Raw genomic sequence first — 25,988 nt, forward strand, 5'->3', positions numbered from 1 at the left:
CACAATTTTGGCCACTTATCATTTTAATGTCTCTTTTTTTCTTAAGGACAAGCAAAGTGCTGTTTGGGGGTGGTATGATAAGCACCCAAAACTGTAATATTAAACCCCGTAGAGACATAGAATTTTGGTTAATTATGTATTTAATAATCATGAAATAATTATATTTTCGTGCTTTTGCAAGTTTTCGCAATTAACGTGAATATGATGTTAAAACATGCATCAAATTATGGGAATATTGTGCATACTCGAAGTCTTTCCAGTCAGCCCCAGTGAAGCCAACATAGCCTGACTAGAGCCGAAGATTCAAAAGGGACAAAACCAATGCAGAACGGGTCCACATGTAAAGAAGCAGCAAACTTCCGAAGCTCACATCTTTCAAACCTGGACGCCGAGTTCAGAAAGTGAACTACTAGAACGACCAGGGAGACGAGCTCTACGCAAAGATAGAAAGTTGTAAAAATGCCAAAATCCGAGCCACCACTGGACATAACACGTGGACCCACTCTGCAAGCCCACAAGACATGATGAGTCAGCATACATCGACAAGTGGCAAGACACTTGTGTGCCACCTTGCAAATGGGAAAAAGACAAAACAAAAATCCATGCATGCTTTGATGTTGCAAATGAAGAAAAAAACAAAAACAAATTAAAGCAAGTAAAGACAAACTTTGTAAAGTTTGGATTGTTGCAAAGTAAAAAACAAAAAACAAAATAAATAAAGGGAGGTTTCACGTGAAGGGGTTATATATATGAGAAGGGGATGTTACCTTGTTTGAGACTTTAGGACTTAGCTTTATATTCTTGTATTAGTTTCATTTCCAGTACGTGTTGTTGCTTTCTCCTTCCAGTAGCTTATCTTTTCTTTTGAAGCATCAAGTACTGTAAGTACTCTCTTTTATACAACTAAATTTTATTCAAGTTGAATCCCTATTCTTTATTTACTTGTTTAGTATATATAATAAGATTAATTAATCATCCAATGAGCATGAGCTAAATCCTCCCAAGAGGGGAGGGTTAATGATGCTCATGTGAGGATCCAGATTGACACTTTAATGTGCCAGAATCACTACTTAGGAATTAGGTGTAGATTATGCATCCGGTCCAAAAATGATAAAGATTGTCCAAGTTTGGAGTGCTGATGCTCAAGAACAGTCTCACAAGAGACCCAAAATGTCTCGCGCGAGACCCTATGGTGACCGTTAGCTCTCTAATTTGTCCAGCTGATGTAGAATCGAACCAGGAGCTGAAATGATATTCCAGAGATGAAATATTAGTTCAACTCCTTATGCTAGTGAGATGAGCTCAGAGATACGTGCATCTCACTAGGGATCGATACTCGACACCGTCTCGGGTTTGTCTATTAACTCGAGACGGATAAGAGCTGTAGTGATGTGGTACTCTTACATGTTGAAAGTGATTTTTGCATGAGTACGGTTAACCATTTTCCTGTATCTCTATCCCTGTGTATTTTATGTAGAAATCAATTGTTATTATTGATAGGGTTATATACTAAAAGCATTAATTTTGTATTAACTCTAATTCTTTATATTTTGAATGAGAATCATATGGGCAAATGTTATGCAAATTATATATGTTATTAGTTATATGCATGTGTCTAATATTTTATGTTGTAGATGATATGGTGTGAACACACAGAAGATCATATCATCAGTACCTTATAAAGTATAAGTAATCGTTCACAACCTAGATGGATTTGGACAAACCATTAGTACGGTTGTAGTATAATCTGGTATTAGTCTATCTTGACTATAGGAATACACTAGTACACTTTGTATGTATTGAACAGGACCAAGTGAGGTTGTTTCTCTTTATACTTACTATATAAGAGAAGAAACGCCTCTATGATTATGAATGTTTGTCCTCCTAATCCGGATATAATAACGGGCACTTACATGCATTGTATATTGCTTTAAATCATTAATGAGTGAGATTCATTTGTGAATCAACAAACTCGATAGATTGGGTAATGACATTGTATGTAAGGTATGCTGTTGATTATAGAAGGAATCCGTGTCCCGCAAGAAGTCGGGTTGATGATGTCCCCTTGAGGAGCTCAAAAAGATTGTCATGTAAACCCTGCAGGTGGATTTATTCTGACATGACAATGAGGTTGAGTGGTACTACTCAAGGACATAAGAAGTTGATTAATGTAGTTGTCAGTAACTTGACTTAATCAACGGACATTCGATATCTTAAACATGGGGAGATCAACGAGCATATAATATGGAGCCCATAAACGCTGACATATAATTTGGGATTAGGGCGGTAGTGCAACAATGGCCTTTAGTGGAATAAGCCATTTGTTGACGGACTTGGGCCGTGTGTTCGGGGCGAACATGGGAAGCCCAAGCCCATCAGGAGGCCCAACCCTAATTTCTCCTCATGGTCCCTGTTGTAGCCTATAAATAGAATACTCTTTCTCTCTGGTTGAAATTCACTATTCATTTGTTCTGAAAAAGAGGCAAGAAAAGTAGATCTGAATTCGTTTCTAATCTTGAGAGAAAGAAGGGGGTTGGTAGATCGTTGTCCACACAACATCCAATTTATTCTAAAGGAATACAACAGAAGATCAAGAGGTTTATTTCGGATTTTATAAAGCTAGGATTCTCAGAGTTATCTAAATTGGATTCAAAGGTATGTTTTCTCTATCCAAATCATGAGAACCCATTGATTCCGCTGCGCGTGGTTCTCGCGGTTTGTAGAAAATTTGCATTTTGAATAACGGTTCCTACAATTATTTTACGTTACTTGCATTACCGTTAATTTCTCTAAACCTAAGGAATAACCTAATATCCTACTCACTAAAAGTTGTAAATCCAGTTGTGAACCTTGTCGAGCCCTAAGGTATGGACGATCCCTTACTCGACCTATCCTACCAACCCACATGAGTAAGGTAACTTGACTAAACAGACGTTTACGGACTTTGGACTTTGGACTTAGGACTTTAAAGGACAAAACCTAAAATTACCGTTATCACTCACAACCATCACTGCAATACCCACGAAATAGGTCACCCTGACCTTACAGAAATCCCAGTTCGACGGTGTGCATTAAGAGATGCTAGAGACCCTGCTCTTGGGTCGATACAATAGTCGTTCTCACTGTGTCAGGCAACAGTTGCTAAGGATTAACTAGCTGGCTGTGACTCAGTGGCTAGGCAAGAACCTCTGTAGCACTTCAAAGTTGAGTGACATCAGCTTGTCATTCCTGCTCGTCCTTTGGGTTTTGCAGAACAAGAGGTATGGTTTTTGCCTCATTGATTTTCTGCTCGAAGAGCTTATGGTTGTAGGCCTAACCACTGTACCCTTACCTATTTTAGTTACTAAGATTATGTTATCTTGGGGTTGCGTGCCTGAGTCACCTAGGATTCAGATTAATCTTCACTCGAACGCAAAGGCGTATAGTGACTGTGTTCAAAGCCATTGGACACTGCCTGAAGAAAGGGTTGATGGTTGATAAACCGTAAAATACAACTATAAATTTCTCTAACTTATTCTTATACATTATCAATTATTTATTTCCTACTCTCACATATATATTCATGCAATATATAGAGTACGAAATCATTCCACTCTTAACTCTCTAGACTTAAACGAATTCAACTAATCAAACACAAGGAAACAGTGATGAGAGCAATATTTATAGACGTGAATTTATACTACAAAACTAAATATATGAATTTAACTTATACTAATTTAACTAAAGGAATTGAATATGACTTAAATAAAATATGGAGAAGAATAGAAAGAGATTGAAATCCACTTTTTAATTTCTTAACATGCTAGCACAGATTTGTATAGAAAACCCAAGTCTATATATTCTCACACAAGGTTAAAATATAAAGATTAGACCTTTAATGATCCCTAATTACTTTATATTATCTCTAGTCATAAACTAATTAGCATGAGATAAAGTTTGTTCCCATTCTCATGGCAAACTCATTATTCTCTAGTTTAGGTTAAACTCTTCTTATCTCTAAGTCAAGAAAAACATAAACTTGAAACCCTAAACAACAAATCTATGCTAACAAATCAATTCCTCTCAAAGCTTCATTTAAACTCCCTGTAATGGGAGTTTAGCTTTGATTCATAGGACTATCACGAATAAAAGAATGAGAAGAAGACATAATAGAAATAGAAACAATTAAATTGAATAATAATAATAACTTGAAGGTATTTTAATGGAGGCTACAATTATAAACCCTAATTACTTAAACTATATTAAACTAAAAGAGAGATAGAGAGAGAGAGAACCCTAATTTACAGCTAAACTAAATAGGGGAGTAGCCAAGTTTTGTTTAGCCTTAACCTTCTTTATTTAGGAGAGGGTTAGGTTTACAATTTCATGCATGGGCTTTGGAGCTGTGTTTTGGGCCACTAAATCAAGCCCAAAACCTAATTACTTAAGTCCAAAAAGGGTTTCTCTGTGGGAATTTACTACAATACCCTTTTTGTCCACTTTTACTACTCCGATTGGGTCAAGTCTTAGACCATTAGAAATCTCTTTTCGAGTCGGTCGTTTTGACAAATAATAGGCCTAATTCCGAGGTCTGAGTCTAAAGATACGGCCTGCAGAATTTCTGTTGACTTTTTTGCTCTTTTTCTACCGGCGTTGACTTTGACTTTTCAGCTTTTACTCGGCTTTAAAAAGGTTTTTTCTCCTTGAAACTTGGGCTTTAATCATATAATTTCTCTAGCAAGCAATTTGACTCCTTTCTCTTGCCAAAGTGGCAAATTTCTTCATATAATTGATTCCAATACCTGAAATACACAAAAACACGTAAACATTACTAACTCTTATTTATTATAAATATAATTGGCCTAAATATAATATTATTAAGGGGTTGAAACTACAGTTTTGGACTCTTATCAAACCACCCCCAAACAGCATTTTGCTTGTCCTCAAGCAAATATGTGAAATTAAAATAAGTGACCAAAATTATATTTCTAACTACTCTCGTTAAGTGCAACTACATTGACTATATGCAATAAGGCCTTAAACCACTAAGAATTTCCTAGCGGACGAGTTATAACCTCGTGAGAGTTTTCTAGAGAAGGTACTCACAAACTTTATTTATACTATAATGACTTAAGAAATAAAGTTAATGTTTCCTTATTTATTCTCTGATATCTATATATCTCACTAGCAATGAATAAAGAATAATCAATTAGAAACTTAAGCTAATACGTGTATAATAATCAATAATCTACGTATAAATTTATATATAATAAACTATACTATGAAATGCAATAACAGATCCATTTCTGAAACTTTGGAATAGCGTCCTTAAGTAGGTCCTCACAAAAATGTCAAGACAAAAATACTCTGATTTTTCCACTTAAGTTTCGCTCACTCTAGTGTGCAGTGGGCACACTTTTCCTTACAATCTCAATGACGTATAAGGGAGCCGAGGTCGATCAAACACATCTACCATATACTATAACACCAACCTATTTCTAATTGAGCTAGAGGTCTTTATTAGGTGTTGTGGGGATTAAGTGATGGTTTAAAAAAGAAGGAAATGGATATTCAGAAGGACAAGTCTGAGAAAATAGGGTCTTCATATTATGTAACTAGAGAAAACTTTGTTTTTTAACTTGCTTCTACACTTTGTTTCCATCCTTAGCCATTTTTTTTCTTTTTCTTTGGCTTTTGACTCATTTGATTCTGTTTTTGGAGCTTTAACTTTTTTCTTTTTTTTTCTTTTCTTTGGATGGAAACATTCTTTTCTTTTCTTATTTGAAGCAACTAACAAATTATTGGTTTTCCATAGGTCTTTTTTTTTCTTTATTCCATTTCATCCTACTTCTCAGACTCATTCAAAAATGGGTAGGCTGATTTTCTTTTTATTTTGTTTTTATAAAAGGGTAAATGATTTATGGTTTATGAAAAAGCTAAAGAAAGGCTCAGAGGGGTGACTAGCGGAAACTAATTTCATATAGGTTTGAATTTCTGGCTATATCAATCTAGAAATGGCCTAAATTCTCGCTTAGGATATGGTATAGTGATCAAGCAAGTGGACGTGTGATTTCTCTATTCGGAATTTACTTCTCCCTTGTGTTATTACTTAAATATTTCACTCATATAAGGCTTTTAGGCTATATTCTCACAGGTTTTGTAGAATAAGAATATTAGCCTAAATTTCAGAAACTTACTGCAAATACAAACATAGATGCTCATGCAATATATTTATAAAAAGATGCAATGACTATTACCTACATATTAACCTAAGTTTCTAAAAACTATTCTAATTTAAGAGCTAACGTGAAACTTCCAGACTACTATCATCACAGAAAAAGTAACAATATCAATATTCCTAAGTGCAAAGTATAAATACTTTTTATTTATATTTTTTTTAATTTTTTACTAAAAAGAAATTGTATATTATATATATATATATCCTAATATGTGCCTTAAATTACGCGTGTTTCTATGCCACCCCCAAACAAAAACATGTTTTGTCCTCAAAGTAAAGAAATAAGAAGGATAGAAAATACAATGGAAATGTGTGAAAATTTTAGAGCACCTGCAAAAAAAATTTAGAACATATTAATATAGGTAAAGAAAAACAGACGCAACTCCTGTATGAGTTCCACCCGTTAGAAAATAACATGAAAGAATAAATAACACTTGGGACATAAGCGAACTCTAACAAAAATAAAATAGTACCATCCGTTCATAAATTAAGCATGCGCCTATCGTGGCTCCTATCGGATTAGCTTTCGAAATTCCATGAAATAGTGAATTTCACGAAATTAAGGTACCTAATTACATTATGACTCCCAATAAAATCAACAAGGCCTATGGATTCTATATTTCGATATTTATACATGCAATTTTAATACGTGAACGTACAATGTGCTAAAATTAAATATACCACCCCCAAACAATTTTGGAAAAGGGGGTTCATGAAATAATTCAATAGCAATTAAATTATGTAACTAACAAATTTTTATGATTTTTAACATTTTATAAAGAAAAGTGCGTAATTTACATCCTAAAAGTGCCTAATTTTTGCAAATATTTCTATCACACCCCCAACAATCGAACGCTTTGTCCTTAGAGTGTAAAGAGATAAGGAAAGAATTTACCAGAGAAACGTGGCAAAAATTGGTAGTAGCTGTAACAGAAATATTATAAAGATGATATGATAACATGAAACACAATTAAACTGTTACATACTAATTAACATGGACTCTACTAGAGTAAACATGGCAAGCAAAGGGTGGCAAAAAGATTTGAAATGAAATACCAAAATATGCCACCCCCCAAACAAAATTTGAAAACTCTTTTTAAGTTTGAAAACTTTTGTGGCCTATACTCCAGAAAAGTGGTATTGTACAAAAACTTGGGTCTTTTAAAGTCAGATACTTGAGACTTTATCTAATATATATGTACAATGCTCTTACCATATATCAACAATCGAAAAAGTTGTGGGTCTTTCCATAAATAATTAACATGGAATGCACCCCTAAATAGAATCAAGCACCAAGACTTTCTACGATGCAACTTAGTGGATTGAGAGCAAGATCTAATGGACCTAGAACCTAATCGAGCGTGTACTCTCTTCTTTTTCCTCTAATGAAAGGGTCTTCAAGTAAATAATCGTGAGAAAATGAATGGTTGTGGAAAATACTTGTAATATGGATAAGTGTTAGAAGGAAAGGGTGGGAAGAATGGTTGAATTCTAAGAGGGATTATTTAACATGCGCTCCTTTTGTGTGTGTAGATGGTATATGGATTATGTAGATAGATAATGTAGATGGATGATGGTCGTTGAACAAAATAGAAGCGTATCAAAACCTAATTATCCCTCAATAAGTAAAGGATGAGTAGGATATCGTTCCACTTTTAAGTGTATGTTATGTGAAGGACAGGACTGGAAAGGGAATTTGAGGGATTAAAAACTATGATTGTAAAGATTTTAAATTCTAATATTAAACTAAACTAAACTAACTAAACTATTGAGAATTTATAGGAGAGGGAATTCAAGATACTAGAATCCACCAATACTTTTAATTTATAACCTTCTGCTTCATGGTTGTTCTTACAAGTAGACTACAATTAGGCAATCGAGCGAGTGTCAATGCCCTCTTAGATGAAATATCGTTAACAATTAACTCTACTTAAGGTTGTTCCTATGTTTATGCTATTAATATCTTCTTTCCTTCTACGTAAGCTCGGGCAGCCATTCAATATATTACCGAGAGCAACATCAAGGAGTACTTCCTAATAGAACGGCCATTCAATGAATCACCACTTAAGGCAAACACAAAGAATACTTCCCCTAGGCAGCCACTCCCTGAGCTACCCCTTCTAAGGTAACACAAAGAATACTACCCTAACTCTAAAGAACTATACTACTATAATAAAATTAAAGAACACTAGCATGATATTAATATTGCAAAACATAAACCCCATTCTATACTTTCATCCCCTGGTGTAGGCAATGGAACTAATAACTAAAAACATAAATAACTAACCTGATTGAAGAACACCATGAACCAAAAAATCAGTAAACCTTAAGCATCGGCTTCATCTCCTCCCTTGAAGGAGAAGATTAGGCTTCCATATAAAAGAAAGAACACGAATAACGAGAAGAAGAATAGTCGAAGAATATAAGACTAGAAAGACTAATTTATTAAGACTCGGCTAGTTAAAACTGAATCTTTTATTATTAATCTCTCTCTGCCTCAAGTTCTGGAGACAAGAGTATAAGTGAATTGGCAAATTACATGAGGCACTTAGGTCCTCTATTTATAGGGGTTACAATGAGTTCTAGAAGTATTCCAAACCGCTATTTGTTTCCTAATAAAAATCAACTTCTTTCAGAGTCCAACTTCGTCTCCAAAAATGAGAAAGAAGTGGCTACAGTGTCATTTCATATGTCTGGACGCACGATCCTTGCATCCCAAACGCGGAAGTCTATTTTTCTTCTTTTGCTATATCCTTCTATCCTCTTTTGCGGGCTTTGGTTTATGCAACGAATCCTTTGGCCTTAGGCTTCCAAATAGGCTTTAAAATAGGTCCAAGTCGCATCTTTAATAGCTTCAATTCCTTTAGTCTTCTCCATGATTGTCCACGGGCTTCCCATGTGATCTTTAATGCTCCAAATTGCTCCGTTTTACCCCTTTTTCTCTAATATGCCACAAAACTCTATTTTTCACCTGTAGAATCATAAAACATAACTTACAAATATTATTAGTCCACTAAGATGGCTAAACAAGAGGCATAATTGAGGGTTAAATTGTACTTTTTAATCACTTATCACAACTCCCAACTTGCCTTTTGTTAGTCTCTTAGCAAATAAGATAAAAAAAAATAGATAAGTGAACAAAATCACATCCAAATAACAAAAATAAAATCCTAACTCACTTTTGCAGGCATCGCGATTGCATTTACCATATGCAACAAGGCTTTAAACCTGTAAGTTCCCCAAAAAGGACGAGTTATAGTCTCATGAGGGTTTTCAGGTGATATACCCACAAAATCAATCAATAGCATGTTCAAAAATGATAGTATTTTTTAGAGAGAGAAATTCCTTACCCACTTAGTGCTTACTCCAACAGACGGTCTCCATTGCTAACTACATTGCTGTAAAGACTCATAGATTATGATGGGAGATAGCAAAAATTGACAAAATTCTCAATCAAGATTTATGTGTGTACTTAGTCAATCTCATATATTCTCCTATCCAAAAAATGGAATCCTTAGTTTACCTTTAGATAGATAATCTTGACTTTCAATCCTCACCGGTCATACTCTCAGAAAGGAATCTCTCAGAAGATGGTATACTATTTTACCTCATATATGTAATGAATACTACCTTGAAAAATAGACTTCTGAATGAAAGTAGTCTCATGGAAAGAATGTCAATCACATATGAAGTGTCAGGTCTTTCACTTTAGCATCCTCTCACCTATTCTAGACTTCGTACCATACTATAGTGATAAGTCATGGGTTGTAACTTGGCTTGGGTATTGATTTATGAAGGAATGGTAAAAAAAATTCAAATGTTGTTTCTGAAAAACACTAAGGGTTTTGCTTCATTCTTTGGAAGATTTCTTCAAATTCTATATTGTAGAGAAAATTCTTCCTTTATCTTAGCTTTTTTATCCATTCTGTTCAACTTATTTTTATTTTTTTTAACTCAGTGGTATATCCTTGATTAGTACTGGATATGCTTGTTTTCCACTAGCTTCTTTCACTTAGAACAGAATGATGGTTTTCATTGTATCTCTCTGATATTTCCTTGTAATCTTCCTTTTGTGCTCTTTCTTCCTCTTTGTACCCCTCGTATTCTCAGAAACATATAGGTATTGCTGATAAAGGTTTTGGCTATACTCCTTATCTGAAGTTGGGTAAAGGGTAAAGGGTTTTATGAAAGAAAATGGCTTATTGTAAGGCTCAAAAAGGTTTAACATGATGGTTCTACTAGATGGGATAAAGGCTGAATGGGTTCACTACTTGACTTATCAGTATGATACTCTATTTTGAATAGACTACAAGACCTAATGGCTATCTCCCCAATTGATGTCACTTCGTGATTAACCAAATCAACAAATAATGAGACTATATTACAATGACATAAAGAACTGAAAGATGTTGAGTCACTAAGACTCGGATTTTTAGTAAGAACTCTCCAAAGAATGGGTATAAAGCTCAAGTTTCACGGGCTAAGTCTAAAAAATCTACTTCCAGTTTACTAGGGGTTTAAATCTCTCTTCTAGCAAAAGTACACAAAACTGACCAAGTACTATGGTGGTGCCTTGATAAAGAATTCTATTAACAAGAACTATGTCCGAGCATAATAAATAGTCTAAGCGGTAATGAAATCAATAATATCAACTATCTATCAAACTCAACACTAAACAGTATAGAATCCATATCCCAGACTCATCATTAAAATTTATTTTTCTCATGCTACTGATATAGAAACAAAAATATTTTTCTTTTTGAAAACTAATTTTCGAAATTCATTTCTCAAGTACACCCTCCCCCTACTTATGCATGCATTGACCTCAATGTATAAAGAAGTAAATGAAATGGATGAGAAAAAGGTAGGATATTACCATTAATGTCGAATATCATAATTAGTTCAAGAAACAAATTTTTAGGTCTTTTTATGTCAGATCCCCAAGACGTAATGTGAGTCTTTTAAAGTCAAATTCTCAAGACTTTTGAGTCCTTTATAGTCAGATCCTCAAGACTAGTATTCCCACCCACTACGTTTCACTTTGTAGGAATTCTTCTGATCGCTCTCAGCAGGTTATTGACAAAAGTATACCTTGTACCAACAATTTTCTCTTAATGGCTATAACCCAGGACAAATTTCAGAATGGCAATTCTTACACCAACCTAGCTTATGCACTCTCCTCTTATGTGCAAATGGACTTTTACCGAACCCTACACGAGCCATAGAAATAATATTCCTTTGAAGGTCAACAAGGAGTAAATCCCATAAACTAACAGGTGGGGAACACTTAGGTTTCCATCTCAAAACTGATCTTTCGACAACATGTTTACTTCCTGTAGACATTTTCGCTCGATCTACTAGAATTACTTTCTTTGAAACTTGGTGACCCAGCACTATCCCTTCCTTTACCATGAAGTGACACTTTTTCCAGTTCAAAACTAAGTTGGTATCGCAATAACATTTAAGGACTAAGGAGAGATGGTGCAGGCAATCCTCAAATGGACATGTGAATGTGGTCTTCTCTTGGTCTTCAGGGTGAATATAGATCTGAAAATATCCTGAGTAACCATCAAGAAAGTAGTAGTAAGCTTGTCCAGCTGATCTTTCTAATATATGATCGATGAAAGGTAATGGAAAATGATCTTTCCTCGATGCGCTATTCAGCTTCCTGTAATCGATGCAAACTTTCCATCCAATCTGAATCCTGGTTAGAATTAACTCATTGTTCTCGTTCTCAATTAATGTGGTTCCGGACTTCTTCAGCACAACTTGAACTGGACACCCATTGACTATCAGAAATAGGGTAGATAATGCCGGCATCAAGGAGTTTGACGACCTCTTCTCGGACTACTTCCTTCATCTTTGGATTAAGCCTCCTCTGTGGTTGCTTAGAAATATTGGAATCCTCTTCCAAATGAATCCTATGTTGAACTATCATAGGGCTGATCCCCTTTATATCATTAATTGACCAACCTATAGCTGACTTGTATTCCTTTAAAAGTGCTACTAACCTTGATTCCTGCTCCTCAGTCAAATCTGATGCAATGACTACTGGGTAGGTTCCCAAATCTCCCAAGAAAACATACTTGAGTGTAGACAGGAAAGGTTTCAATTCTAGCTTAGGCGGCTCCTTCTTAAGCTCTTTAGATGGTTCATCAGGCATAGGTGATTCAAACTTTTCTTTGAACTTGTTGTCATCCATGACAGGTGATGAATTCAAAATCGCATTGATTGCCTCGACACTAAGTTCCTCACAATCTGAGTCTGTCAGAGCTTTCAACAACTCATCAGCAAAATATAAATGAGTCAGATAATCCTGTGTTAATGCTTCAATCATGCATACCTCACGTTCACAAAGACACCTCTCTTGTGGTTCTTTGTAACATATGGAAAACATTGGTCTCGACTCTCATATTACCAAAGGATAAAGTCATATTACCATTTTGACAGTTGATAAGTGCATTTGTAGTGGCCAACAATGGTGTACCTAGAATGATTGGTATCTGCCTACCAGATGTAGGTTCTGTGTCGAGTACTATGAAGTCAACCGAATAATAGAAATCTTCGATCTTGACTATGACGTCTTCAATTATTCCTTTAGGTATCTTTATTGATCTATCTACAAACTATAAAGTAACATCAGTCGGTTTAAGATCCTTCAAGCCTAACTTCTCGTAGACGAAATATGGTAGAAGATTCACACTAGCACCCAAATCTAATAAAGCTTGCTCCTCCAAAGAATCTCCAATTCTGCATGTAACAATTGGACTTCCAGGATCTTTCAGTTTCACAACCACTAAATTCTATAAGTACGATGAACATCTTTGAGCGATAAAAGCTTCTTTCGGAATGTTGGTCTTCTTCTTCACTAGATCTTTCACGAACTTGGCATACGAGGGAACTTGCTTGATGGCGGTCAGAAATGGGATATTAATATGTAAATTTTGAAATACATTGCAAATCTCCTTGTGTTGGTCATCATTTCTGGTATTCACTAGTTTCAAAGGAAACGGTGCTGGTGGATTCTTCAATATCGGTTCTCTTCTTTCGGCTTCGGTTGGCTTGGTAACAGATAGTGGAGTGACAGGTGGAGTCACTCGTGATGGCTTCTTCTTACTTACTTCCACAGTAGATCCTTCAACTTCTTTTGCAACAGTTTCTTCAACAGGTGGTACAACACTAGATATATCTGGAATGTTAGAACTGGGTGGGATGGTGGGAACATAAGTTACATTAGGCTCCACAGAATCTTTTCCTGGTTCATAGATAATCTTGTTATCAATTTTCTTGCCTGACCTCAGAGTGGTGGCAGAATTAACTTGGGCATTCGACTGAGTAATCTCCAGGTAATCCACCTGCAGGACACCTCTTCCTTTCGGATTTGGCTACAGATGGCTTGGTAATGCTCCTTTCGATCTTTCTGTCAAGGAGGCAGTGATTTGCCCTATCTGGCCTTGAATGACACTAAAGTTACTCTCCAACTTCTGGGTTCTTTGATTTGTTTGTTTCAGCACATTGACAATGGTGGTGATAGCTTCTTCCAGATGTGGGATAACTGCTTTGCTAGACTGAGGCGTAGGGGTAATATATCCACTCATAAGATCTGGTACTAACTCTCTGTTTGTGTTGGCTTGGTATTACTGGTTCTGGTATGACTGTTGATTTTTGTATGGTTGATGGCGGTCTTGGAATTGATACTGGTTATTCTGGAACTGATTTGACTGATTTTGGAATCCTGGAGGGAAATTCCTCTTATTTGTATTTTGTGGCTTCCAATAATTTTATCCCTAATTGAACTAATTATTTCTTCCTAAAGAGTTGATACTACATGCCTCTACATTAGTATCCAGATATTACGAACACTCTTTAGTGGTGTGGCCTTCATCAGAACATAGCTCACAAATGGCATAACAAGGCTTGGATGGCTGAGGTTTAGCTTGGAAATTGTTTGCTTTTGGAGGATTCATGGAGAACTGATCAAACTTCTTGTTCAAAGTTTCAAGTCCTATTGATAGGCTTGCCATAATTGATAACATTGCTTGATTTGGGTCTTCTTGAATTTGGTTGCCAAATTGCTTCAGCACCCCCTCCACTCTAGATATGTCCTTGTTGCTAGTACTCTATTATTGAGTGTATTCAGCTAAATTCTAGAGAAATTTGTAGGCTTCCTCTCCATCCAATGATATAAACTTACCTTGATGCATTGACTATATCATATGCTTGTTCATAGTAGAAAGTCCTCGAAAGAAAAAAAAGCAAGTGTGATCTTATTATAACCATGATGTGGACATGAAACTAGTAGATTATTGAATTTCTCCCAACTTTGATGATATTCTTCAGTCACCTTCCCTTTGAAATTGCAGATGGCTTGCTGCATGGCATATGTCTTCTGGGGTGGGTAGAACTTGTTCATAAACTTTGTTCTCAACTTCTCCCAGTTATTGATTGAATTGATTGGCTGGGCAGTTAACCATTCGGATGCTTGACCTTCGAGTGAGAGTGGAAAAAGAATTAACTCTCATCCCTGATATTCTAGTTCTTGAAAGTTCTGAGAACTGATAGAAATTTGTTCATGTGAATACAAGGCTGAACATTATCTGAACCATTGAACTTTGGAAGCATAGAGATTACTGATGCTCTAAGTTTAAATTGGTTAGCTTCTGTCTCTGGAAAAACAATACTGCTGGGTGGGTCTCCAATGATTGGCGAATAGAAATCACCCAGCTTCTTCCTCTGTTGTGCTTGCATGGGTGGGATAGCTTTGGGATTATTGGTGTCCAAAATACCTCCATCATTGCGTGCGGCCATTGTTTCAATCTCGTCTAGTATTCTTATGAGTCGGTTGTTAAACCTTGTCCACTGTTGTATTTTTATTGAACGATGATCTGGACGACGGGGCATACACTAGAAAATGTTATGCGAAAATGATGAAAAACTATCCTACAATGCTTTAATAATATGCAGCTATTCTAAATTATACTAAAATGTAAAACTACTTTCCTTCAACTGGGTTGGGCTTTGCAGCTGGTATCTCGCCTGTTGTCTAAAGTTGTCTCTTCTAGGGTTATGGTGAATCACTTGGATTGTTTAAGTACCACGGCCTACAGACGGTAGTCCGTTTGTCAAGATTCAGACAAGAAACACTAGAGTTTTATGTTTCGCTGTGTTGGCTTACAACTTTAATTGTTAAAAAAGTTCTAAATGCAATTATACTAGAAAGCAATAAAACTAAACTATGATGCAACTATACTAGGAATGAAATAAAAAGAATGAAGATTCGACTAACCTGGATGGTAGATCTTGTCTTCGAGATGTCCTTCAAGTTTCTCTCTTTCTCAAAAGGATGGATGATGCGGCTAAAATTACCTCAAGATCCAAACTTCTAATCTTGAAAGAAAACGTTAAACATAAACAACTTAAAATGGCAGTGGCGCCATTTGACATGCGCTCTTTTTGTTTGTGTAGATGGTATATGGATGATGTAGATAGATGATGTAGATGAATGATGGTCGTTGAACAAAATAAAAGTGTATAAAAACCTAATTATCCCTTAATAAGTAAAGGATGAGTAGGGTATCGTTCCATTTTTAAGTGTATGCTCTGTGAAGGACAGGACTGGAAAGGGGGTTTGAGCGATTAAAAACTATGATTGTAGAGATTTTAGATTCTAATATTAAACTAAACTAAACTAACTAAACTATTAAGAATTTATAGGAGAGGGAATTCAAGATATTAGAATCCACCAATACTTTTAATTTAAAACCTTCTGCTTCATGGTTGTTCTTATAAGTAGACTGCAATTAGGCAATCGAGCGAGTGCCGATGCCCTCTTGGACGAAACATCGTTAACAATTAACTCTACTTAAGGTTGTTCCTATGTTTATGCTATTAATATCTTCTTTCCTTCTATGTAAGCTCGGGCAGTCATTCAATGTATTACAGAGGGCAACATCAAGGAGTACTTCTTAATAGGGCGGCCATTCAATGAATCACCACTTAAGACAAACAAAAAGAATACTTCTCCTAGGCAGCCACTCCCTGAGCTACCCCTTCTAAGGCAACACAAAGAATACTTCCTTAACTCTAAAGAACTATACTACTAGAAGAAAAGTAAAGAACACTAGCATGATATTAATATTGCAAAACATAAACCCTATTCTATACTTCCATCCCCTCACTACCAAAAAATCTAGTTTACCCGACAGACACCATAAAGAATATCCGACGGTTTTTGTCTATTGAAAGTTTCCTACATATTGTCCGTCGGGTATTTTCTGGCCATCTGTCGGGTTAACGCCAATGGTATTTCACGTGTTTTAGATATGGCCGACGGTCCTATGAGAGTTACTAACCATCGGATATTTCGACGGTTCTTAGTTGCTGGTTATTTCCGACAAACATTATAATTTCCTGACAATTGTTTGAATATTCTGCAATGGTTACAAGTTGTCGGTTAATTTTCTACGAGTTTTGGCCATCGGCTTATCTCTAACAATTATCAGGCGGCAAATAAATTTCTCTTCCCCCTCTAAATTTGTTTGGAAAAATAAAATAACAAAGAAATAAAACCTAAAATCTATTTCCCCTCTCTCACTCACGCCTTTGTTGTCACCCACTTCATCCCTCTCTCATAGCCACTCCAAGAAGGTAACATACACTCACTCTCACTCCCACAAATCTGAAATCTCCTCACTCCCACACTCACTCTCTCAGTCATCACTCTCACACTCAACCAAAGACTAAACATCTTCATTTTTTTGGTTGTTAAAATCAAATTATGATTTCATATTTACTAATCTTTTCTTTCAGTGATTTTTTAGGTTGTTTTGTAACACTTCATGAGGTTGAACCCATCAAGGTAAATAATTGGGGTTATCTAATTATTTTCTAATAAATTTTGATTATTTATGAACTGGGGTTTAGTTAAATTTTGAATTTTTCCTTTTGCATTTGGTTTTTTTTTTGTAAATTTTGTCAATAAGCTTCCACTGACTGCTTATAGAAAGTAGTAATGTGAGATTGTATAGTGTAACTGTAGTACTTCTGTTTCAAGCAGTTGGAAATGCAGTGGCAATTTGCATTCGCTAAGAAGTTGTTAAATAACTAGATGAACTGCTTCTTCTGTAGGTAACAAATTCTATCAATGGAAGACCAATCTCGCAGGCATGATATTCTTAATGGAAGTAGTGGTTCTATGATTGGTTTGAAAGAAAATGGTTTTGTTCTTAAGCCGGTGCCAGATAATGCATCAGGTGAAAGTTTGCCATATGTTTCCATTGATTGACCTAATCTTGGTGATGTATGGGGATGGAGAGTAGGAAGGAGAAAAAACACTTCTGGTTTCATGGCGGATAGTTATCTTTATCCTCCCCACTGTATTCAGAAGTCTCTCACTGGGAGGAAATAGTTTTTTGTGAGCTTGCAGTCAATTAAAGAGTTTGTTAAAAAAGAGTTCCCAAATCCTAATCATGATGCCTTCTTTGCTTCTTTTAGTTGGAAGGTGCCTTCCAAATATCACTGGGGGAAAAGGTATGCTTTGAGCTTATGCTTCTCATGCTTTTATCGTAACATATTCAAATCATACCAACTATGTGTCTAGTGTTTGGCATGTATATCAAATATTTATCTTGTCCCTGGGTAGACGTTTTGGTTCAAGCTCAACTTAGAACCATGTTTAAGTGAGTACACCCCATCAGCAGACAATTGAACCTATGATTGTCCTAGGTGCCACTCCTTCCGAGTTTCAACTAGTCATTCTAATTTTTGTGTAAGACTGGGTGTTCCTTTTTTTTACCTGTTTTTGTTGTTACCAGTTTTAAGGCCGTATTATGCATGAGATCAGTGCTTGATTTAATTTGTATAATCGTTGAGTAGTTCATGCCTAACCATCTGAAGTTTTCTGCTCCGGGTTTACTCTAGTATTGTTAACTTCAGTAGTTGATTGATTATTAAAGCTTTTCTTACTTGTAAACTATTTTCACATTATCTTTAACTGCGTGCTTGAGTTTTAAACATTTAATATAAGTATGTGATTTGGATTTAACCATTGGTATCATTTCTATATATCGAGTATGCATATTTATATAAAGAAGTTGTGCCTGAACTTTCTAGGTTTGAATCAGATATTGGTATGACTTGTAAGGCTCGAAATAGAATGTGAAACCCTGATCTAGAAGCAAGAAACGACTCTTTACTAGCCATGGATTGTGAGATCTACTGCAACAAATCTGGTTTATGTCGTGATTGTTGTTGTATTCTTTGTTCTAGGAGTATTGATTGGGCTTAAGGAGGTTATAGTTTTATAAGGTGCTCAAAAAATGTTGGCGAGAACTATATTTGTGGGCATGTAGCTCACATTGACTGTGCTCTTCGTTCATACATGGCTGGGACAGTAGGAAATAAACTCGGAAGCTAGCTTCACCACTTCTTCCTCGTCTTCATGTAAGTTCTTAAAAAGAAAATAAAAGAATGTCATTAATTTATTAATTAATTGGGACTAACTAACTACATGTTTCTTGGGTGCCAGCTGGAAGCGAATTCGTTGAAGATGGTTCATCTCTAGTACATTCATTTTATTTTATATATATTATTTTAATATATTTGATTCTTAATTGTTGATTGGGGCTTGTTTTTAATTACAGAGTTTTGGAAGTGAGACGAGGCAATTGAAATTGCTTAATCAAGTACTTTATGATTCATCATTGCTACTATAAAAGTCAGATCTGGTTTTGATTTAATTTTTTATTGATTGGAAGCGTTAAATACACTGAAAGAAGTCAAAGAACCTATTGGATTCAGACAGTTCAATCGATTATGTTACTCAAGGTAAGTAAATTATTTAACAAATTTGGTGGTGTTTGAATTATTTGAGCCATGTGTTTGGTTTTATTGTGTAGAATTACCATCGCCGGAGCCAACGGAGCACATGGCTAGAGTATTATCTACTACAGATGATGGTAGTGAGACGGAATTGGAAAATCCCATTAAGCAGGTTACTAATGGAGTTGAAGGAAAAGAAAATTATGGTTTATCGAAATCCATATTTGTTGAGGAGAACAAGAATGGGGATGGAGATGTTGTTAAAGAGAAACCAAATTTATCCGAGAATACAATCAGAAATGTTGATGGGAAATTGGTTAGTTTTCTTTTATAAATATTCCAAATTTATAGTTGAAGTTTGCATTGGGTGTTTTACTATGTTAGTGACTAGTTACTACTAGATACTAGTTACTGCCCATGTATAACATCATTTTATAGATCTTTTTAAAGACTTGTCCATTCAAGCTAACTACAAGTCTACGATATTTCTGTAATATATAGGAATGTAAGCTTTACCATCTATCATGCTAAGAAATCTAGACTTAAAATGAACAGCCCCCTAAATGCTTTGTTATTGGCTCATCTGAGTCCACAACTTTGTTTGTGAGCGAGTGTACAGATGTTGTGACTAGCCATTTCACTCATTAGAGTTGTCTTCGAAACATTTTTGTGGTTAGTTAGAAGTTTTCTAGTTTTCCTAATTAAGTGAAATATTTTGAAACATTAGTGCTTTGCTTTTTATTGATGACGCACTTATTCATAGTGTATGTTTCTGTTTTTTCCTTTTTATTTTTTTGTCAGGAGTTATTTGTGAATGGGGAGCTCATAGTTCAATGGCCCGAAGTTGAAAATATAATGGCTAATGAGAAACTTGTTGAAATCGCTTCAGCGAACCCCAAACGTGCCAAATGGTAGTCTTTCTTCCAATTTTCAATTCTGTAGCATTTGGTATAGACTAAAGGGAATGCTATGATGATGCTAACACTCTATTCTTAAACTGATTGTTGTAGGATTTTGGCTGATTGGCAATCAGCAACTCGTTCCAAGGAACGAAATATGAGGTATATATCTTAGAATTGGAACACGAAGTTCAAACCTTACAAACAGAAGCAACTACGTTACACTACTAAAAAAAGGGCTTTTTATGACAACTTTTAGCTGTCATGAAATACATATCATGACACTTTCTGATTGAAAAACGAGCCGTCATTACTGGGGGTGTCATAAAAAGTCAACCAAAACCGTCATTAAAATTATGATGGTTCATAAAAAATCGTCTTAAAAGTTCCTCCAATTATGACATATATTAGTCTTTAAAACGTCATAACATGTAAATTTTATTATGACACCTCATATGTAACCGTCATAAATTATAGTTAGAACCGTCAAGAAATGCCCATTGACTATTGTGGAACCGTCATTTTATGGAAGAAAAATACGTCGACAAATAGTTTACACTATGATAGTTCTTCTAAAACCGTCATCTAATTTTTACTTTTTTTTAAAAAAATATATATTATTTATATTTTTCTTGCCAAAAATACTGTATAATAACCTACGCATAATGCATAATAACCTGTAATTCAATTCTTAACCTATAAACTTATTTTACCAATAAAACAACTATAAAATTCTCAAAAATAAAACTATAACATCCACAGTAACTTCAACCCCATATATTTTCAAACCATTCGAAAATACTTATTCCTTACATCAATTTATTCAACAAGAAAAAATAGCAAATTATTATCCTTTATCCAACATTATTGAAAAATGCTAGATACATTTATTTGATAACACATTCAACCAAACTAAAAATCATTCTAATAAACTCCATCATCAACAAATTAAGTATTATCCATCGATCGATCGAATGTTGTCAAACCTAAGAAACAAAGTAAAGAAACATTATTAGTAAATTTGCTACCAAAAGTTCAAGCCACTGACCAAAAGTAGACTATTTTATATATGGCATGAGAGGAACAATGCGATATGATGGGACCTAGTTCTCACAACGGAAGGAAAAATAAATGAAAACACCTACAATGCAAATGTACTTTGGTTTAAGATATATATATACTACTAAATTTATATATAGTACATAAATAAATGAAAATACCTATAATGCAAATGGACTGTGCTTCAAGATACTACTACATTTATATATAGTATATGGTTGTGAGAGAGCTGAAAACAAAAAATAAACCCACAAATGCAAGGGTCATAGCACAAATCTTGACTAAAGCCATCCCATACCTCAAAGCAAACAAAAGACAAAAAAAAAAAATACTATTTTCGCAATACATACACATACTTTTGGCTTGGGAGATCAAGATCCTTTGATACATAGGTATGTCATTCAAATTTTCAGCAGGACTGGAAAATAACTATCACCTCTCTTTTCTTAATATTGAAAATAGATTCATAGTTTGGATTTTTTTTATTAGTGAAGTATAAGACACATTGAACAGTGTGAAAAACATTTAAATATGGGACAACTTAAACAATACTAGTGTGGAAAGGGAACGAGGAAACAATGCATACATATATAAAATCTTATGGAATTGCTAGTCGACTCAGAACCAGAGTTGAATCCTATGTTACCCTTACTGCGTAGTCCACAATACAACCAAGTTGAATACCTAATGATGCATACAGAAAACAAATACGAAGTTTGAAGTACGTACAATGCATCAAATGATTGGGGTTTCTGGCAACCAGCTAACCTCGAAACAAAGAAGCTGCAAAGATAAACGAAGGAATTTGTCAAAACAAGAAAAAACTAGAAAATCTTCTCTCCAACATATTTTTCACTACTAAAAGAAGCATATAGAAAGTTCATGTATAACTAAAACGAGATTATACTTACAATTCAGCTCGCCTTCCGCTCACAAAAATTTTGAATAAGACTTCTACAATGATATAATTGTAACGTGTATAAACAACTAGATGGTTCGACTACATTTCATTGCTCAATGCTTACAAAGTTACATCAATATAAAATGAGAGTGTACTGGCAGATATCGTATTAACTCTAAACCAATCTGTGTCACCTTCTAGCTTCAAAAGCAAGAACCTACATTAAGCGTAAACCATTGTATAAGTGCCCTGGACTTGTCAAGAAAAACAAACCACAAGTAAAAGACAAGTGGGGCAGTGAGAACAAATAACTAACTCGAGTATCACTCTCTAATGATGCGGCTTTAACTGAACTCATTCCACCACCAAATCTGCTCATAAACAGTTGAATCAAGATCTATCCTAACAACACAACCATTTAGTCGATAAGGCAGAGCATACATACCCTGGGATGATCTTGTTCCTTTCAGAAGCAATATACGTGAGCAAGATTGATGCACTAATGAACAAAAGACACCCTTTAAATATAGACCAGCATCAATGAAGAGTTAACAATTACCGCCATGGCGGAAAAAGGTCTTATCACCAATGGGTACTAATTTCAATAGGATGCATAAAAAATAATGAAAAACAGTAAACAATTAAATTAAACAAAAAACCACATAGCATCTTAATATCTCTTAGGGAGCATCCAACTTGCTGCCAAAAATTGGGAACTTTCATGAGTTGCCTAGGACCTTTCTGAAAGTCAAACGACCAAATATGCCAACAAGGAGAAGAGATAGATGAAGCTAGTCACTTAAAAACTTGGCTAAGACTTACTAAACCATGGAAGTAGTCCTTGTTTTAGGGTCAACATCTAACACCTACATCCCCAACCCATTCTTAAAAAACATGATATGTAAAAATGTATAGAAGACGGAGCTTACAAGAATGCTGGATTTGGTTGTTCAAAAATTTCTGTTTCATATTACTTCATGAATGAGTTCCTGAAATTTATTACAAAATAAGAAAAAATAATTAAAAAATAAACAGACAAAAAAAGTATCTGTAAATGTATGTGAACTGCAGTACAAGAATTAAATCTCCAACCCAGTAAGTGTTGCACTGCAAGATTAGTTAATCCCCCAAAAAACCAGAGATTAAAACCATGTTTAACCACACTCTACTAAAACAGTCCTAACTTTCTCTATATAAGTTGGATTGACACAAATCCAAAGGGGTCCGAAACTACACTCCAATCTCTACAATGTTTGTTCATACCCAAAAACCTAATTCCCACTCAGAAATTCACTTGACCTGATTGTAAACCAAAGGTTATCAGGAAAAATACTGATTGACCTTTCTTCACTAAAACTGTCGTAACTTCCTTTGTATAACTTGGATTAGTACAAGGTAAATTGGGTTTGAAACATAATTAAATTACCTAGAACTAACGTTTAGACCATGAAAGCAGGTTCTTAACAGAAAGTTCACAGAACGCGACCAAACACAGAACTTGGTCAGAAAAATCCTGACGGACCTCTCTGTATTAAAATAGTCTTAACTTACTGTGTAGATATTGAAACGAGGTGAATCCAACTGTATTGGAAAGAAGACTTGCAGATCTAAAAATCTTATTCAAGCCCCGAGACCTCATTCCCAAGCATGATTTTTCAGGACTCTTCTGAACCGACCCCAGAAAACTAAACCAAGAAAACTACTGCTTACATACTATATTATCAATTCATCTTCCTACACATATATGTTATGACAAATAGAAAAGCATCATAAGATAAAAATAAATCATACACATAGTTAACATAAACAAAATACTAAGTACTCACTAGTTTCACGGAATAAGAATTAAATGAGGGGTTATTCTTCACGAGTGACAGCAATATCCCCGGTCCTAAGCAAGGCTCACTCACAAGCGTTTCTCTCCTAGCTTCTTCTTACCTCACTCTTCTTCTCCTTCTCCCCCACAATGTTAGCTATAAATATATTTCCATCTATTTATTTCTAGATTATTTCCTAACCATTTAAAATAAATAACCATGTGATAAAAATTGGGGATGTTACAACAACAATTCAAGAGTTTAAGACATATAATGTTTAATCATCTTTTTTATTAAATTTTAAACATGTAAAAAAATAGTGGTCATTGTTACAAATGGAATGCTAGCAATCAACAACGTTTCAAACTTTATACTTATTAAACCGGAAAAAAAAAACATTCAGCTCGCAAGCTTGTATTATCGATTTTGATATTTAAAAAAATAAAAAGATTCTTAACATTCAAATATTATTCTTACAAAACCCATGACAATTTGATTAGGTCAGATGATAAAATCATGTCAACAGTACACTCACACCAAAATACTACAACAAAGACACAAGCTTTTACATTTTAAGGAATGAAGAAACCCAAAAATTTAAGAAATTGAGCCAATTACCAAAAACATTGCACAACCCTAGATTGGAAATTGGGGTTCAACACTTGAGGTATTGAATAAAAATGAAAATTGATGAAATAGAGAGATAGTGGGTTACCAAAACTTGAGAGAGAGAGCGAGATCCAGCTTTTGCCGATTCTAAGAGAGATTTGAAGCTCTTATTGTCAAATCACTACCACCAAAAGATTTATTGTCTAAGCCCTCCCACCAAACCCTCACTTTCTTCTTAGGGTTAATGAAAGAAACAAATATTGGACGAGGTAACGAAATAGTAGTGAAATATTGGGTGGGGTAGTCAAATATTAGGAGCGCTAAAAGCAAGGGTCAACACCTTCTCTCTGAAAAATCATCTACAACGGTCACTGAAACTGGAAGAGCACAAACTGTCTCGTCTCTAATTTGGGACGAAAACTTATGTCCTATAGTCAACTGTAATCAACCTAAAAACTAACTACAACGGGGTTCAAACTGTTTAAGATGGTAAATCTCGTTCCTAATACAAGACGAGGTATATTGTCCCAAGGGTGTGTCCTAATTCTGAAATTCTAGTGTAGTGAAAATATAACCAGGAATCAATATAATTAAGAAGAAAAACTATATAGGTATGTGAAAAGTTGGGAAAACACAAGCGAAATGGTGTGGCCGCACACCATAAACACCAAACCCTTCCATAAGAAAAAAAAAAAAAAAAAAAAGTAATTAATGATATCATATCACAATTTTAATAGTATGTTCCATATTGTACTTTAATAGTATGTTCCAAGTTGAACTGAATGAAAATAATATGGAACCTATAATAAGGTTTCAAGTGCAAAAGCAAACAACACTAAGTGTGTATTACTTAAATCTGAAATAAACACTAATGTGGTCCTTCACTATATAAAGTATGGTAGGCCTTCCTACATGGTATACACCTATATTGGCTTGTAATCTACCACCGACAGCCAATATATCCTCATGAGAGTCTTAAGAATCAATGCTTTTAAGGGAAACTAGGAAGTAGCAACCAACCACTTTTGGAATACAAAAATTAGTGAACTCGATCAAGTTGTGCTAATACCAACTTCATTATAATAAAGTTGTGACACTCTTCTCAAACCAAGTTAGCTAGAGCACTACATGCAAAAAAAATCAAGTTATACAGATTTCCAACATGAATATTCACAGATCATGTACTTATTCCACCCATGAAACTATTGACCGCCAGGCAATTATCTGCATAGCTGACACTGTTACAGGTGTGTATTCTTTATTTCTCTCACCGCCTTCTCTCTCCCCAACACACACACACACATACACACACACGAAACACCCCCTACCTTCATTTTTTGTTCTAGCTACCTTCTTTTTACTTTAGTGTGCCTGAAGCGCTCGCCTGACTCACTCTCACACTCAACCAAATACACAAATTCACTCCTTTTTAGTGTTTTTAAAATAAAATTTTGATTTCATATATACTAATATTTTGTTTTAGGGGTGAAGATTCTTGGTCTTTGGAGATAAGTGTTGGGGGTCTTTTTAGTGCTCTTCTTGGTATGTTCACTTGTATTTTCTTTTATGTTCGGTAACTAGCTGATAGTTTCCTAAGGCCATAAACTAATGGCCTTAAATTGGTTTCATCAATTAGTGGTGTTGGGCTTGCTGCAGTATGAAATATA

The 25,988-nt window shown here is 35.0% G+C and overlaps 1 protein-coding gene across 2 annotated transcripts; it reads left to right on the top strand.

Moving 5' to 3' along the window:
• Window positions 1-18,615: 18,615 nt before the first annotated feature.
• LOC147492406 (putative transcription factor PosF21) lies at window positions 18,616-20,156 on the top strand. Of its 2 annotated transcripts, XM_086566775.1 has the most exons (6): window positions 18,630-18,658; window positions 18,744-18,767; window positions 18,859-19,042; window positions 19,114-19,352; window positions 19,838-19,947; window positions 20,047-20,156. In XM_086566775.1, the coding sequence occupies exons 4-6, from the start codon at window positions 19,143-19,145 to the stop codon at window positions 20,108-20,110; spliced, it is 384 nt and encodes a 127-aa protein (XP_086422901.1). In that variant the 5' UTR covers window positions 18,630-18,658; window positions 18,744-18,767; window positions 18,859-19,042; window positions 19,114-19,142; the 3' UTR covers window positions 20,111-20,156. The 2 variants fall into 2 exon arrangements, with proteins under 2 accessions (XP_086422899.1, XP_086422901.1); XM_086566773.1 differs by having other exon boundaries at window positions 18,616-18,658; window positions 18,744-19,042.
• Window positions 20,157-25,988: the final 5,832 nt, after the last annotated feature.

Source organism: Coptis chinensis, chromosome 6 (genome assembly GCF_015680905.1).
Source record: "Coptis chinensis isolate HL-2020 chromosome 6, ASM1568090v1, whole genome shotgun sequence".
NCBI lineage: Eukaryota > Viridiplantae > Streptophyta > Magnoliopsida > Ranunculales > Ranunculaceae > Coptis > Coptis chinensis.

Coding starts and splice junctions, on each gene's coding strand:
- LOC147492406 (XM_086566773.1), top strand. CDS start 19,143: ATGGCTAGAGTATTATCTACTACAGATGATGGTAGTGAGACGGAATTG. Junction 19,353..19,837: donor GAAATGTTGATGGGAAATTG/GTTAGTTTTCTT, acceptor TTTTTTTGTCAG/GAGTTATTTGTGAATGGGGA. Junction 19,948..20,046: donor AACCCCAAACGTGCCAAATG/GTAGTCTTTCTT, acceptor TGATTGTTGTAG/GATTTTGGCTGATTGGCAAT.